Below are 17,642 nucleotides of genomic sequence, written 5' to 3' on the forward strand. Positions count from 1 at the left end.
CCATGGTACTCCAAAGGTTCAGAATTGATACTCCAGATGTTAATGCAGTGTGCACATAAAGACAGCAATATAGAATTGCCTAATGTTCACCAGATGAGCACACAAACCTCTGGCATCCCTCAGGTTTATGGCTTATTTGAAGAATTGTCCCTGGCCATTTGTTTTTAAATGGAGTCAACTGTGGCTGATGCTCCAGCCTTAATTTAATCTGTATTGCAATACACAAGCAATTGCATGTACTATAACTAAGATAGCAGGCTGTTGGGAGAGTTCCATCTTAGCTATTTAAGGTACCTATCATTGTGATATCTGAGCACATTTTAAACTTGTTCTTGTGTAGTGTGAGCTAGAAAAAGCCATGATAGAAGTTTTAGTTACATAGGAGAAAGACTAGTAGCTGTAGATCGTACAAGTTAGTACAGTAGTATGCTCTTACTCTCTCTGGCTGTAGAGCACAGAAAGTTTGTCCACTCTTTTCCTTTAACCTTACAGCCATCATAGCCAGTGTTAGTGAACTTATTTATCTGTCAGTCCCCTCTTTGTTTTGTATAATATTAGGTGTTAAGTCCTCATTAACATGTTTAGAATTTTATGTAATTCGTAGTTAACATTCAATATAGTGTTAAAACCATATTCCCTAATCTCCTGCTATGTAATGTTAATTTCCTTTTGCATAATTGATCATTTCAAAGAGTATAGCCAGCTCTACAGTTGGCACTTTCTTGACCTTTCAAAGTACACCTATCCAGTGTCCATGGATATCAGGGTATACACTTGTAACAGGGCCACTTGCCTCTTTAAGGGCTAGGAACTAGCTAGTCCTCTTCAATTTATCAGATCCAGCTGGGAAGGAGGTCAGGTGTTGCCTATAACTGGTTGAGAGCTCAGCTGCAGGTGGGAGATTGAAGGGAAGGGTACGTCTTCCTTTCAGGCTGAGAGGGACAAGCAGAGGAACTTTGTTTTGATATTTTGCTTCAGTTTTATGTTGAAAAATAAAACTGTGCCCGGAAAAAGATGTAGGCATGGCTGTGAGTTCTTCCAGTTCACCAGATCAGCAGCTTACATGTAGTGGAGAATGGAGGGCAGCTGATTGGCCCTGGAACTAAGGCAGCAGACAGCCCAAAGCCAGACTGGTGGCAATGACACAATACCTTTCTCAGCACTAAGTCACTTAGTACCTTGCCTTGAATTCTTCAATCCAAGGAGTCACTTTGTTGTATAGGGCATTTTTAATTTATTAAAGATAGTTTTATCCATATTAAATCTGTACTAAATTAAGTAGACAATTTTAGATTATAAAATAAATACAGTTATTTGTCTAATGATTTTTTTAAAATTCTGACTCCCTGAAATCAACTTAATAAATATTGTAATTTGTAAAGTTCTTTAAGTACTGAGTAGTACTTTGGCTCAAACAGCATTTTGGAAGGGGGAAGTAAAGAAACAGAAGGTTCCTGAAACTTTTAGAGTTTGGGTTTTCTGATTATTTTTTTTCTTTTGGCCTTTCTCTGGAGCTCTTCCACGTACTTGAAAAAAATCAGTTTTATGGAATGTAAGGCATATGAGTTGGTTTGTACATGTGCTTCCTTTTTACTATCTTTAATATTTTTATATTCAAATCATAGCATGGGGGAGCTTACACAAGTTCTGCAGTGTTGTGCATGAATTTCATATAAACGTTGTGTGTGATCATTCTGGGACAAGTTGGTAAAGGATTCCTGAATACATTGCTAGTGACCTTTGGTTCTCAGTTCACTAGATGTCAATATAGCACTGACTCCTGAAAACACTCTTCTTAAGAGGATACTTGTCATTTGTATTTAGATTTGCTGTTAAATGTCTGAAGTCAAATATCAGGGTCAACATTTACTATACAAAAGAGTAGAATATGATTAAATTTTGATTTATTATGAATAGATTCTGCTCCTGGCACATAGGTACTATACATTCAGTACAGAATAATACTTCAAAGACCCACAAGATTTTTGCTGTTATTGCTGTTCACAGTTTGATGAAAACAGGACAGCCCTATTTTCAAATGACTTTCCATCCCCATTCTACCTCTTGTACAACCTTTCATAGATTTATTTAAACAAATCTAGTGATCTCTATATTTAAACTTTTAGGCTAAAATTCTAAAATTGGATGCCTAAAATTAGCCTCCTATATAAAAGTGGCATGATTTTCAGAGTTGCTGATCTCCCTCAGTTCCCACGGAAACAACGGAAGCTGAAGGAAACTCATCACCTCTGAGAATCAAGCTACTTTTTTTTCCTCTCTATTTTTTGAAGAAAGGAGGATGGAGATTAAATGTGGATATACAAGACTAATTTTAAAAATCCATATTTGAGAATTTTGATGTCGATTAGTGTGTGTAAGACAGAATTTCTTTATTCATTGATCTCTTCCTCATCATCTTCAAATGTTTCCTCTCCATCATTTGCCGTAGCTTCTTGGTACTGCTGGTACTCCGAAACCAGGTCATTCATGTTGCTTTCTGCTTCTGTAAATTCCATCTCATCCATCCCTTCTCCTGTAAACCAATGGAGGAAAGCCTTTCTCCTGAACATGGCAGAGAACTGCTCAGAGATCCTTTTGAAGAGCTCTTGAATAGCTGTGCTGTTGCCAATGAAGGTGGAGGCCATCTTGAGGCCACGGGGTGGGATGTCACAAACTGCCACTTTGACATTATTTGGGATCCATTCCACAAAGTAGCTGCTGTTCTTGTTTTGGATGGCCAGCATCTGCTCATCAACCTCTTTCATGGACATGGGACCTCGGAATACTGTTGCCACTGTTAAATATCGTCCATGTCTTGGGTCACATGCTGCCATCATGTTTTTGGCATCGAACATCTGTTGAGTGAGCTCTGGAACAGTGAGTGCTCGGTATTGCTGACTGCCTCGGGCTGTCAAAGGAGCAAACCCTGGCATGAAAAAGTGAAGGCGTGGGAATGGCACCATATTTACTGCCAGTTTTCGAAGGTCAGCATTCAGCTGGCCTGGAAAACGCAACGATGTAGTTACTCCACTCATTGTAGCAGACACCAAATGGTTTAAATCTCCATACGTCGGGGTGGTGAGCTTCAGGGTGCGGAAACAAATGTCATACAAAGCTTCATTATCAATGCAGTAGGTTTCATCTGTGTTTTCAACCAGCTGGTGGACTGAGAGTGTAGCATTATAAGGCTCCACCACTGTGTCAGAGACTTTTGGAGAGGGCATGACACTAAATGTATTCATTATCCTATCAGGATATTCCTCTCGGATTTTGCTGATGAGTAGCGTTCCCATGCCAGAACCTGTTCCTCCTCCAAGGGAATGAGTGAGCTGAAATCCTTGCAAGCAATCACAGTGTTCGCATTCTTTTCTTACAACATCAAGCACTGAATCTACCAGCTCTGCTCCTTCTGTATAGTGTCCTTTGGCCCAGTTATTTCCTGCACCTGTTTGTCCTGAAATAATATAGGATAAAGGAAGAAAATATTACTGATAGGGTTTGATGGTTGGAGGCTTGATGATCTCAAATCACATATAATTAATTGTTCTAAATTTGTGAGCTAGTAAATCATACTCTCTGGTCTTCCTTACAAATATGTACAGAAGAATTACTAGTGGCATTTTTTGACAATGAGCACATAGAAAAGTATTGTTAGCTGTGATTTCTGACAGATACTGAAGGGGAAATTAGGTTTTCCAAATATTATTCCAAATATTAACTGAACTTTATCTTTAGTTACTAAGTTTAGTTGAATTTACTTCCTGACTTTCTCTCAGCTTGGATAGTGAAAATTGGCTAGTCTGTTTCATGGTCATGTCTAATAATTTTGACTTTTTAGTTCCCATTCATAAACAATATTTGAATTGTAGACTCCGCAGAGGGAATGGTGTTCTTTTAAAAATAAGCTGTTTCCACTGAAAGATTTAAAAATAATAATGAATGCATTGCTTTATACTTCCCTAAATGCTTTAAAACCTAAATTCCTTTTAATGTCCTAACCTGGTGTGAATCTTGTCATTTTAATGTATATTTTGTGATCTTTATCACAAAGGTGCCAGATTAAAAAACTCAGCAACCGAACCTCTCTATACATCCGCAGAGGAGTTGTAGCAATGGGCAGTTTTAGAGCAAGTTTCACATGTTGCTTTGCCTATTGTGCCTCGTCCAGGCATCCCTGATGTGGATGACCCAATTCTAGGCATAAGAGAGTGTGTTTCAGTTTCCATGCCCATTAATTTATTTTTCTTGGCCTTGTACCAGCATCTTGTATCCACACTGACTCCAGTGCAAAATGAGTGCAAAACACAACTATCCTCATCTGGCAGTGGAGCCAGTGGGGATGGAGGGGTTGATCGACACCCCTCACTCGTGGCCTTCAAGTGTATGTGTGCAGGGCCGGCTCCAGGCACCAACCCACCAAGCATGTGCTTGGGGCGGCACCTGGAGGGGGGCGGCGCAGCGCTCTGGCCCGAGAGCGGGGCCGCGACCGGGCTCGCTGCCCTCCCCCCGGCGCGCTGGATGCCACGGAGAGTGGAGCCCCGGCCGGGCTCTCCACCCTCCCCCCAGCGCTCCAGCCGGTCGGGGAGAGCGGCCCGTGGGCGGGCTTGGTGCCCTCCCCTACGGCGCTCCCCGCTGGAAGAAGAGGAGTGTATTCATCAATACATTGCCTCCCTCCGTGCAAAACATGGCTCTACCACCGTTGGGTAGTATTTTACACACAGGTTTCTCACTTTACACTGGTGTAAATGACTGTGCGAGATGCAGAATTAGGCCCTCGATTTTAAAATTGCAGCACTTCATAGGGAACTGGGGGGTTGAGCTTCACTTTGAAGAAACTCTCTTGTTTTGTTAAGCTATTTTAAGAAAATTTGAGTTGTTAAAATGTTTACTTTTGTCTTACGTTACTGGTCACTTTCGTTTATATTCAGTGAATTTTGTCTCTGTATTTTGCCTTCTCCAAAACAGATCTAGAAATAAAGTTGACTCCTTGCTTTAGAGGCTTTTAATACCAGTTTATTTCATAAGCACAAAGCTATCATTTGTTCACATTTAAAAGCTCGCTTTTTATAAAGAATATGATGCATATGCCACCAAATCATAGACACAAATCTTTTAAATTAAAGTATGTTAGTGTTTCATGTGGTTACTGGTTTCAAGCAAGGAATACAATTTCATTCAAGGATGAAGCTGACCTTCTGAAACTAGATTTTATGCCAAGATACAATGCTATATTTATCTTGATGTAACCAAAACTATGCTTCTTTACTTAAGTGACTGGCTTGAATCAAGATGTTGGTGTAAATAGGGGCCAGAGGTCTGATCTTGCAAGTTACTGAAAATGTCTAGCAGGTACTGAGTGCCCTCAACTTTCATTAATTTCAGTAGGAGCTGAGGGCACTCAGCACCTCTCATTGCTGCTCATTGCTATAAGATTGGGCCTCCAACTTTTCCTCAGCTTATATTTTCTCTCTCCATGCCACATTTTCCCCTCCCATTACAATATGGATGCTACGGGAGCTCCTTCCCTGTGTTGTTTCAGTGTTGTTCTATTAACTGGATAACAAAAGGTGCTAATAGAGGACCAGGTTTTTACGCTCCTCTTACTACTTTTATGAATAGTTCCATGAACTCAGTGGGACTACTTTTATGAGTAAATGCTACTCAGCAGGAGTAATGGTTGCAGAATCAGACCTAGCTTCCAACTTTCATAGCTCTGCCCCACTCCTTTTCACCTTCTACCCACCCTCCATGACCAGGTTTAAGCCCCAGTCCATGTGCTGTGATGCGCTGCTGCCAAACCATCGGGTCAGCTAAACTGCTGGTTTTGGTATTGTTTAAATATCTTGTAACTTCACCATACCAATTTCAGTTTCCTTGTTCCATTATTGGTTAGCTAAGACATTGTCCTATACGTTGTTATAGCTTCCTCTCTCTTGAGAATGTGGGAAGTTCTGTATTTCCTGTGCAGGTGTGCAGAGTGCAAAACAATATCCTCCCAGCACTGAATAAGATAAAAATTGTCCTTGTTCTGCTTGAGCTAACCACCCCCTGTGCGTACTGCAGCCCATCAGGCAGCATCTAGCAAACAGATACTACTGTGCTGTGTATTTTGTAGGATCCTAACAAAAGATTCTAAGTTTAGTATCTTTCTCTGAAAATTGTCCCAGGAGTACGGGTAGCAGAATGTGGCCCAGAGATGGGAATAGTGATAAAGCATGAATGGAAACAAAACATAAGTAGAGACATTGATGGGGAATGAAGCAGAAAAAGGCAAATTGCTCAGGAAAGATAGGTACATGTGATTTGTTCAGTACAAAGAAATTAAATAGCAAAGATTACACTTATTTTCCCTCCTTTTATGTAGATAGTTATCTTTTGACCTTAGGAACACCTATTTTACCTCATTGAGTTGATAAATCTGTGACAATGCAGAGATATGATCTCATCCCGCTCACCAATAGGAGACTTTTTTTTTTTAGCTTCAAGTTAAATAATGCAAACAAATCCAAGGCAATGAAAACTGGTCTCGTGAAGGATGTATAGAGGGAACAAACATAACCTACTATAAAATAAACATCTGACAGAAGGCTGTATATTTTGAAACTGCAATTGTCTGACGACAGTATTAAATCACAGAAGGAAAAACAAAAAGGCTCAAGTTGTAAGAAAACATGACAATGTTTTACTTAAAATATTTATATTGGAGTTGATCGGCATACAAATTGCTCTCTCTTGTGATAGAATATTAAATCTGGGGACTTTAGAAGATGTTTTGCTGTATTTTGAACATTCTGAATGATCAGTTTCACATTTTCATTAGATACAATAAATTGTTATAGCTTATGACACTATGATGTGAAAATTTGCAGTTTATTAGGCTCAAGTAGATGCCCATCAGTTTACTCATACAGACTGTGGTAAATTATACTTTACCACCAAACACAATTGTGTTAGATCCTACTGGTCAAACACAGAGCCTACTATATTAAGGTTGTGGAACAATTCCCACTATAGGACCCAGTTTTCAGTTGCTTATAACTTTGCCAAACTGTAACTGTTTGGGCTGAAAATGTCCATGCTGGATGTCTGCCCCAGGCTGAATTATTTTTGCAACATTTCAGTCAACATTGTACAGCCATTTCTGAGAATGAGGCTAGGGGAAAATACATTGTTTTGCCCATGTTAAAACAAAATCTGGCAACCTTTGCTTTGAACAGCTCTACTACTCCCATGCTTTGACTGTGGGGTGGCCTTTGTCTCAGGATTTCACTTTTTGCTATCCTCATGAAACTCTGCCCACATTTGGCCAGGGTATAAGCCTTTGAAAAAAGTCAGTTTGCATATGCTCAAAGATTGATTGATTTAATTTTTAGCAGCTAAAATCTCTGAAAATTCCCATCCTCACTGAACATGCTCAAGTCTCTCTCAGCTCCTAGTACTGACCATACTGTGCATGTGTCATCTCCAGAGAGCAAACAAGCATGTTCCAGCCCTGTGCTGTAACTCTCCCTGTAATGAGCATATTCCAGCCTTGTGCTGTAACTCCCCCAGGCACAGTGGGAGCAGGCATCAGAACTGATAGGGCACCTGTCTCTTCTGTGCGCACACACATGTACTTGTGCACTCTCACACCCCCACTGGCACCCTGGCAGCTTGGAGGAGGACACTGATTCAAATGCAAAGGGAACAAACTCCGGATTGGGGAGAGGGAAAGGAATAGATTGGAACAAGGAGCCTGCTGAGACTGGGACTACAGGGGGGGAGGGAGAGAGAGAGAGACTGACTGGGCCCTGGGGGGAGTGGCTAAACTGGGATTGACACTGGTTGGCCAGAGAGGCTAGGACTAGTTTGACAAGGAGACCAGGAGCTGGGGAAGGGGGTGAGGAGACTGGGACACAGTGAGGGAAAATGGGGCAGGGAGGACTGGGAGCTAGTTGGCTGGGGGATGATGACACAAATTAGATAAGGAACTCGGGGGAGGACAGGTGACTGGGACTGGCTGGACAGGGAGACTTGGACTAGGAACCAGTGGGGGAGAGGAGAAAGATCTACCAACAAGCTGGTATTGGGGGCAGGGGACTGGGAATGGCTTGTCAAAGAGACTGGAGGTTAACTGGGGAGAGGGGGATTGAGATTGGATGAGGAACCTGGGAAGGGAAATTACTCTTCTCATCCCAGTCCAATGCTATAACCAGCAAACTTACTGCTTCATATGAAAGAGGAATTATTTTCCTTGTGCTTATTCATATTTTAGGTCAATAAGCTTGTTAATGTAAACTTTTATTCCTATTGACTTTAGTGGAAATTTTAGGTGTGCAAGGAATGCAGGATCAGGCCCGACATGCACAGAGAACACTAAGGCATTTGATGCACTTTAACTGACCTACTTTACATTTTGATGTGCTACAGCTATAAGTTCTGACTTAAAAAAAGCAAAAAGCTGAGTTTAGGAACAAATCCCTCCCTATAACCATGGGTCTGAGATACGGCAAATATAGAATCACCATCCTCTGCCACAGAATCCTTTGTGGGGCCCATAACAGATATCAAATAATAAATAAAAAGATGGGGGGGAGGAGCTTTATTGGCTTTTGACACAGTAGATTTCCATTTCAGTTCTAAGGCACCCATTCACCAGATTTGTAGGACAGTGCCTGATGCTGGCATTAGGCCCAGCATGGGACACCAATTGATCACATGCTTTTAGCTCATTGTTAGTTTAGCAGGAAGAGAGTATAATGTAGTGGAGGGCTGTTCAAGGAGTTTTTAATTTATTTTGCTGTGTTTTGAGATGGTTCCAGGCTGCAAAGTTCTGATTCAGACTTTTCAGAAGTGTAAGTGAGTTCATTTTCATGGGTTTGGTTTGGCCCACTATTGAAAAAGGGAGCCGTTGTGAAGTTTGGGTTCAGAAACAAAGTTTTCCAAAGTTTCAGGTTGTTTGGATCTGTGGTTTTGGATCAGACCCACCTTTGCTTACTATAGTTTAAAAGCATTTTAAAGGAACACACACATCCCTTTACCATAATTGCCAGGAAGTTTAATGTCTGGAAAGGGAATGGGGATACTGTTACAAAAGCAGTTAAAAATTTAAAGGCCTTTGAAAGTTTATAGCCTTTTATTCCCCTCCTCAGTTGCAAGGTCTTGGGGTTTGTTTCATTTTCCGCTACCAGCCTAATATGTATCCTTCCCATGCTTGTGTTTGACACAGCACACCAACTTGTATGCTGCACCCTAACAATAATCTGGGGAATGGTTTTTGTGGTTAAGGCATAGAACTGAAAACCAGGAGATAGCAGTTCTAGTGATAGTTCCAGGGCCGCCCGGGGGGGGGGGGGGGGGGGGGGGGGCAAGTGAGGCAATTTGCCCCAGGCCCCGCAGGGGCCCCCATGAGAGTTTTTTGGGGGCCCTGGAGCAGGGTCCTTCACTTGCTCCGGAGGCCCCGGAGCTTCTTCCGCTCTGGGTCTTCGGCGGCAATTCGGCGGCGGGGGGTCCTTCCGCCCCAGGACCCGCCGCCGAAGTGCCCTGAAGACCCATGGCGGGGGGTCCTTCCACCCCAGAACCTGACGCCAAAGTGCCAGGTCTTCGGTGGCAATTCGGCAGCAGGGGCCCCCTGAATTCTCTGGGCAGTCCTGGATAGTTCTGCCTGCACACGTAACTTATAGATGCTTGAGTTGCCTCATCTGTAAAATGGGTCTGATAATACTCTCTAACTTGAAAGGGGGTATTGTGAGGTTTAATTCACTAGTGTTTGTAAAGTACTTGGTGACCCTCAGATGGAAGGTGCTACAGAAGTATAAAGTTGAAAAAATTCTCACTGGATGGAATCTCCCTGTTTGCTTTCAGAATGACAGTTCTGTTTGGTTTTGAGCTGGTTTCTTATTTTACTAGAAAAAAAAGAACTACACCAGCATGCGGTTGCACCTAATCTGCTTTGCACACCGTTTTTTCCCCCATTTCTGACTATACTGCACATTGACCTACTGAAAAGGTAAGAAATTCCATGGTCAGTGAAGAATTTCATGCCCATGGAATTTATATAAAACTATGGCTCCAACTAATAGAGGAATTTGTGAGAGAGAGAGACAGCAGTTCCCTTTTTCCCCCTGCAGAATTTCCCTACCCTTTTAAAAGAAGTACAGGAACCCTGTAAGTTCAATGAATATAGCACAATTTAGAGTATCAGAAAGTCATGGGAAATATTTAGTATGTTTGTGTAATTCAGAAAATTGTCAATGTAATTAATAGAGCAATGTTTGACCCTCTTTTGGATTTTTGTTTTGGTTTGGTTTTTTGGACAACTGATATTTGGATAATTGAACTGTACTGTTCAGCTACCAAACTTCTTGTTACTACTGGCTGCTTACAGCTGTTCGAATAAAAAAAAAAAATGTAAGCTCTTCTGTCCCCTCTATCCCAAAGTACATTTTGACAGTTAATTTCTTGGTAATTGAGCACATGTTTTAAAAGGAAAACATGATATCCACATACCAAAGATGAAATTATCAGGTCGAAACAGTTGACCAAACGGACCAGATCTCACACTGTCCATGGTTCCTGGCTCCAAGTCCACTAAGACTGCTCTGGGTACATATTTCTGTGCTACAATAAAAATTAAAGACATCCTTAGTATACTGAAATAGGCCAAGTTCCTTCTATTATATTTCTTAATATATAAACAAATTATATGTCATAGTATGTAACATTCTTAGCTTGCTCATGTATCCTGATACAACTTGTATTCCTATATAGGTGTCTTTCCTCTCAAACATTATAGGAAAAAATCACTTCTGGTTTAGCAGCGGACTTAAAATCCTTTGTTTTTTTGTCATTCATCCATCTAAATTACATTTAAAAAACTGCTCTTCTACCAGTTGATATCCATATATGCAATTATCTGGGGAAATATAGGTTACATGTTCTTGGTAAACAGTTTATCATATATTACATGAGTAGAGGGTCTTTTATTCAAATAATCCCCAGATATTTTATAAATGTAAAGAACCACTTGCATCCACCACTGAAATGGAGCCACTTCTGGGAGGTGGAAAACAGCAGCTGTTTAACAGCACACACCACCACTATACAGTACAACAGTTAATAACAGGAAGTGAAAAATGTCTTACCCAATTGAAATTGTAGGGGGAATTTAGGTAGAAAGAATTACCTGATCTGAAATTTGTCCCACACTTTGCAAAAAGTGCCAGGGATCTTGAATGTGCACAAGTGATCCAGATATCAGTTTTACAACCCATATGGAAGAAACATCTTCAGCAGCACAGTACCCACTAACACCATACTGGGGTATTGATTCCCAGCATTCAGAGAACACTGCCATCTTAGTGAGTCACCATCACTTCCCGAGGCCCAAACTTTCTTAGCTTCTGAACTCGTAGTCAGTGTACTCGGGACAAGCTCACGTTATAAACTGCTTAGTGGTGTCAGTCAATCAACAGACACGTTTACGTGACTTAATCGTATATTCACAAGCAAAAACTCCTAGCAAACAAAAAATAAATTCAGAGCTGTTTGCACCATTTCCTTCCTGCTGCCTAGAGAGAGGGAGTCACAGCAGATGTTGGGTTGGGTGGTTGATTGGCAGACAATGCACACATGTCTAATCAAGTTTTGTAGCTGAAGCTATGAGTAAACCTTTGCTTTCTTCACCATTTTAACATGCCTCCTCTCCCAGTTAGGGAATATCACTCTCCTCACCCCTCCTAACCTCCTCCGGCGGCGGCAGCACTTACAGGATGATTCATTATAGTAGACATTGATTCTCTCCAGCTGCAGTGCTGAGTCACCAGCGTAGCCTCCTGCTGGGTCGATGCCATGTTCATCACTGATCACTTCCCAAAACTTAGGGCGGAACAGAAAAAGGGAGAGAAACTTGGTTAAAGGAAGACGTGAGCAGAGCTGTTCTCACCATAAAAAAACCCTCAACCCTGTGTCTCCTTCTTTCACCAACGTCAAAATAATCCAAACCCACCCACACTTGGCAGGGACTGGGAAGCCCTTGGAGGCATGCCTTGCCCTAACAGCTGCCGGATTCTTGGCATGTCTGAGAGCTGCTTCTCTGAGCCCCGCCCTGACCCTGGCCCGACCAGCGGAGAGGAGATGGGGTGGGGTTGGAGAGAGACAAAAGCCTGGCAGCTGATCTACCCCAGGATTTAAAACCAAACACAGCAAACGGTTAACATCACAAACTGTTTGCGGGGCTATTTTACGGGTTGTTGCTTTTCTTTTTGCTGCTTTTCTTTCTTTGATCCACTACTCCAGTTTATTTATTTATTTATTTATTTCGTTATTGCTTGTCGTTTTTCCAAAGCCTTTTATGGTCACGTGAAGGAGGCAACTTTTGCTGGTTTTCAAGCTCTCTGGTCTGTATGCGCCGACCCCAAGAGAAGTCAGAGTCCAAACTTTTTGTTGTGAGAAAAAAACACCGCCTCTAAACGGCCATAGATATCAGAGGGAAATGTTTTCACCCCTCAGCCAAAAGGCTAGGATTTCTCAAGATAAGAACATCCTAAGGCAATGACACGCCTTGTTGCTTTGCAGAACTTTTCGTTGTGCTGCTGAAGGACTTAAAAAGCAGCTGTGGTACCGTTGTACAACAAAACACAACCTCTTCAAAAACAACTACATTTCCCTCCGTGCAGGTCTTAGGAAATAATAAGCGAGGATACTATTTAGAGGAGGAAAAGAGCTCTTACCTTAGTTCCAATTTGGTTTCCACACTGGCCAGCCTGGATGTGGACAATTTCTCTCATTGTGATACTTACAAGTCTCTCTCACTCTCAGACGCTTTGCAGAGTTCAGCTATGTGCAGTGTGTCTCTGGCTCAATGAGTGTTTTATTGGCTCTGGACTGTGCTCTTCCCTCCAGCTCGGCTCGCTGTGCAGCTTCACTGCAAAAATACCCAGCCCAGGCTGAGCAACTGGCTTTTGGCCAGCCTCCACTGGGGGCTGGATCTGTGTGTGAATGGCATTTCAGCTCATCTTTCATTTCTGGTCCAGAATGATGTCAAGGGGCCAAGACTGGAACTGGCTAACACATTAACCATTTGGGAGCTTGCATTTTCCTTACTCAAAAGTGTCTATTTATAATAGACAAGATAAATAAAATAATACCAAAGTAACAATAATTTATGGACATAATCATATCAAACTTGAACACAGGTGACTGTACTTTACTGAGAGCAGGTTAAATAGTTTTTTCACCCCAAGTTTGGTGGTTGCATTTTCATAATACTTTTTTTTATTTTAGCATTAGATAAGTAGGGAAATAATTAATTGCTCTCACGTTGTGTGATTAGTATCTTAGCATATACCTGCACGTTTGACATTTACAGTAAAAGTCCCAAATATTTCTCGCATGGAGTCAGTTCACTCCTACACAAGCCCACATTTTGCTTTTAATCTTGACAATAGTTTGCAAATATCAGGTTAGTTAGCTTCACAACACCCCTGTGAAAGAAGTGCTATCCAATTTAACATGGAAGGAAACCATTGTCTTCACTGGGATATTTGCATGAGGATGGGTTTGCAACATCCAGGCTTAAGTGTCAGAGCTAGGGTTGGTACCACATCCTGTGCTCAGACCGCTAAACCATACACCACTTATAACAATCATAATCTTGCAAATCTATAGTTATTATTATATCACTGTTGTGATTAGAAGCCCTAGTCATGGACCAAGACCCTATTGTGCTAGGCACTGTACAAACAGAACAAAAAGATGGTATCTGCTCCAAAGGGCTAACAATCTAAGGCAAGAGACAACAGATAGATGAGTGAGTACAACTTTGGCATGATGGCCACCTTTGATCCAAATAGCTTCCAAAAGACTTTATTAATTGCACAAACAAATTATTGTATATATCCACTAAATGTACATGTGCTGGCTATAAGTAGCAGCTAATCAAACAAACAATGTTTAGATGCCAAACCTTCTTGCTTTATTCCCACAAATAGTCCCATTGTAGCCATAAGAACTATTTGTGTGAGCAAGGAGAGCAGATACTGGCCCATTTGCACGCATTTTCCAAAAGGTGAAATACGCACTAGTGATCAGCCTGACTTGAATCAACCTAGAATCTCACTCCCTTTTCCTGGTGTCAGTCTGCTAGGCCCAGAGGAAAACATTCCAGCACCAACCTGGCAGTCATTGAATGTAAACATCCTCACTGCTCCTCTGTCATCCATGTTAATGTTTACTCAGCCTGTAGTCTGGTTAAAGGCAAGTTATGAGATTCAACCTCCTTTATAACCTGTATATATCTGAGGTAAATGCACTCCTCCTAAGTTGTTCATAGCTTTGATCCTGGAAGGGACTGACCACTCCATCCAGCAAAGACCTAAGAAATGTGTTTAAGTACTTGAGTATAGTCTTAATTACTTTAAATTATGCAGGTGCCCAAGGGCCATGTTTTAAGGTGTTTATATGCAGTGGTGAGCTGGAGCTGGTTCGCACCAGTTTGAAGCAGTTTTAGAACCGGTTGTTAACCCACTTCCCTGCGAGGGGGCGCAGTGGTCTTGATGGGCTCTGGCCGGGAAGTGATGTAATTCCTCCTCCGGCCACCGAGGGCGCTGCGGGAGCCATGTGGGCTGCCGCCTGGCCCTGGGCATGAGCTCTGTTGTTGCTGCTGCTCCCCTGGCCCTGGGGCTCCCACTGCTGCCTGGTGGGTCCCCAGCTGCTCTGCTGGGCGTGGGCTGCGTCTTGCTGCTCGGGCTGCTTTGAGCTGCTCTCCCTGTGACTACCGCCATCCTGCCCGCAGCCAGCCTGTCTCCAGCCAGCCCCACACCCCCTGCCCGCAGCCAGCCCCGCCACACCCCCTGCCCTGCCCGCACCAGTCCTGCACCCCCTGGCCTGCCTGCAGTCAGCCCTGCACCCCCTGTCCGCAGCCAGCCCCTCCACACCCCCTGCCCTGTCTCCAGCCAACCCCTGCCGCACCCTCCTGCGGCCCTGCCCGAAGCCAGCCAGCCTCACACACCCGTCTCCAACCAGCCCCGCACCCCCCTGCCCTGCCTGCCCTACCTCCAGTCAGCCCCTGCCCTGCCTTCAGCCAGCTCCACACACCCCCCGTCTCCAGCCAACCCCGCACCCCCTTGCCTCCAACCCACCCCGCACCCTCCAGTATCCAGCCTGCTCCGCACCCCCTGCCCAGGCAGTAATCCTGAACACCTGCTTCAATGAGGAGGGCAGGGAGCAGCTGAGACCCACACATGTGCACACCCTAGGGTGACCAGACAGCAAGTGTGAAAAATCAGGACAGGGGGTAGGGAGTAATAGGAGCCTATATAAGAAAAAGACCCAAAAATCAGGACTGTCCCTATAAAATCGGGACATCTGGTCAGCCTAGCACACCCCAAGGGAGTGGCAGGGACCCACACATGTGAAACGGAGCTCATTTCTAGTTCAGGCCCATCTTTTAAAAAAAGAACTTTAGGTAGGGTTAACATACATCCATATTTTCCCGGACATGTCAGGCTTTTTGGTTCTTAAATCGGAAAATACGAATGTATGGTAACCCTATTGGTACAAAAAATACATACTGTGGCACATCCCTTAAATCAGAACTTTTTATAGGGAACCGGTTGTTAAGATTTTGGCAACTCATCACTGTTTATGTGCCTAAAGATGCACATAGGTACTTTTGAAAATTCCACTAGCCAACTAATTGATTGTGCTTAGGCATTTTTGAAAGTCCTGCTAGGTACCTATCTGCATCTTTTGGCACCTAAATACCTATAAAAATGTGGCCCTAAGTGCTTTATAGGATTGAGCCCCAGAAGAACAATCTTTTAAACAGGGATTACTTGTATGAACATAATCTTAACTCTCTATTATAGATTTATATGTATTGCAATTTTATCATGATCTCTTTCTCAGCTACCTTATACCTATAATTTAAATTAACTACAACTAAGGGCTGTATTCTCCCATTTATTTTATGCCTAACTTGACAATTATAATATGAATTTTATATCTGCTGCATTAAGAAGACAACAGGTCTCTAAATATCTTGTTCTAGCAAAGTTCCCTCAGACATTTCAGAACTGTCTCATACTTTGGCTTCTAATAAAATCGCTGTCCCTTCTTTTTGCAATAGTTATCTGTACACTCAAAGTAAATATAGTAAAAGCTGGTCACATGTCTTATGGCCAGAAGATACAACCTCTATGCACCTCACAGGCCTGACCCTTTGAACACTCATCTCATATGGCCTACATTCTCAAAAGTATCTCCTCCAGTAAGTATAGGAGCAGGGGATAGGGCTAGTGCATCCCTTAATATGCAATAGACCATATGTAAAATAAGGAACATATAACTCTAGGACATCTGTCTGAATTTGTCTATGAATGCTGTTTATTAAAAGCCATTAGTTTTAGTTAACATTAAACAGTTCTTTGATGTTCTGCTTGGAGATCTCTTTCCATTTTCTAGTAGACAGGCATCTATGTCACAAGCAGGGTTAGGCACCACCATTTGGTATGACAGACACTTGACAAAATTACCGTACTTAGAGATGGACATTGGAGGAGTTGGGTTATGTCATTCAGTCATTCAATTTTTTTTAAAATTACCACAGTCTTCAAAAATTTTACCACGGACACCTGTGTCTGTGTACGGACACGTTGCTGACCCCAGGTCACAAGTAGCATCGACAAACACCTTCACTGGCAGCCTCAGCAGAGATGTCAGAGATGGAATGAAGAATTAAATACTTCTATGCCTCTAGAGGTGGTCTTACTTCCTCCAAAATGCCACTCCTCCAGGGTCAAGGTGTATTGCCAAGAAGGAAAAGCTTGCACTGCCATTGTCTGTGCTATACTAAACATGTTCTTTGGATAAACCAAAGACTAACATTCCCAGTGCTCTCAATCTGGCACCTTTCACAAGAACTAAAAGTTCACTTTAAAACTAAAATAAATATTGAGACACAAGGGAGAATAAATTCCACAGTGCAGATAAAGTGTCTAGGTTCATGACAAGTTGCTACAGTACACAGAAAAGATGTTCCAGTAATAACATCACAGACTCATCATCTTCTTAGCAGTCAGAAAAACCACATGGAAATTTTTTTAACATCCTGGGAAAACACCACAGTAGTTCTTCCCTATTTAGTTGGTCATGAGACTTGATTGTTAAGCTGTTTCCTGCTTTTCTGGGAATGTATTTGTGTTCAGTGCAATGTTATTGCTGGGAGCACTCCTATATATTAGAGGAGTTTGCATAGGCTAATGAGATGTTAATGTTACTAAAGAGCTGTTAACACGATTGCTAGGTGTGGGGTTCCCTAATAATTAAATAAATAACATAAAATAACTATTTTATTTTGATTTGGTTTATAAGAACATTAGCAAGTGTCCATCACATGCTCTGGGTGATTTCACAAAATTTTAAAATTCATAGTATCAAAATAATATTCAAAATTCACATAGTACACTGCACATTTCACACTAACAGTCAGCTTACCAGCAAGCTTATAAACAAAACTCACCCTACACTAAAAACTGAACAGGAATGTCTTGTTGAGGCTGTGATTTATGTATGTATGTATGTATGTATGTATGTACTGTTTGGCAGTTTTTAAGTTTCCATGTGTTTAAAAAAACAACTTGTTGTATTTAATTAATTAATTT

General features: G+C 42.1%; 1 protein-coding gene across 5 annotated transcripts; it reads right to left on the bottom strand.

Moving 5' to 3' along the window:
* Positions 1-1,887: 1,887 nt before the first annotated feature.
* On the bottom strand, positions 1,888-12,961 carry TUBB6 (tubulin beta 6 class V). Of its 5 annotated transcripts, none has more exons than XM_005282673.4 (4): positions 12,711-12,961; positions 11,748-11,856; positions 10,489-10,599; positions 1,888-3,454 (listed from the first exon to the last, which is right to left on the bottom strand). In XM_005282673.4, exons 1-4 carry the CDS (start codon positions 12,765-12,767, stop codon positions 2,391-2,393), a joined length of 1,341 nt encoding a protein of 446 aa, XP_005282730.1. In that variant the 5' UTR covers positions 12,768-12,961; the 3' UTR covers positions 1,888-2,390. The 5 variants fall into 5 exon arrangements, with proteins under 5 accessions (XP_005282730.1, XP_065441306.1, XP_042699093.1 ...); XM_065585234.1 differs by lacking the exon at positions 12,711-12,961 and adding an exon at positions 11,987-12,101; XM_042843159.2 differs by lacking the exon at positions 10,489-10,599 and having other exon boundaries at positions 12,711-12,928.
* Between the last annotated feature and the right edge of the window lie 4,681 nt (positions 12,962-17,642).

The sequence above is a fragment of the Chrysemys picta genome, chromosome 2 (genome assembly GCF_011386835.1).
Source record: "Chrysemys picta bellii isolate R12L10 chromosome 2, ASM1138683v2, whole genome shotgun sequence".
Lineage (NCBI taxonomy): Eukaryota > Metazoa > Chordata > Testudines > Emydidae > Chrysemys > Chrysemys picta.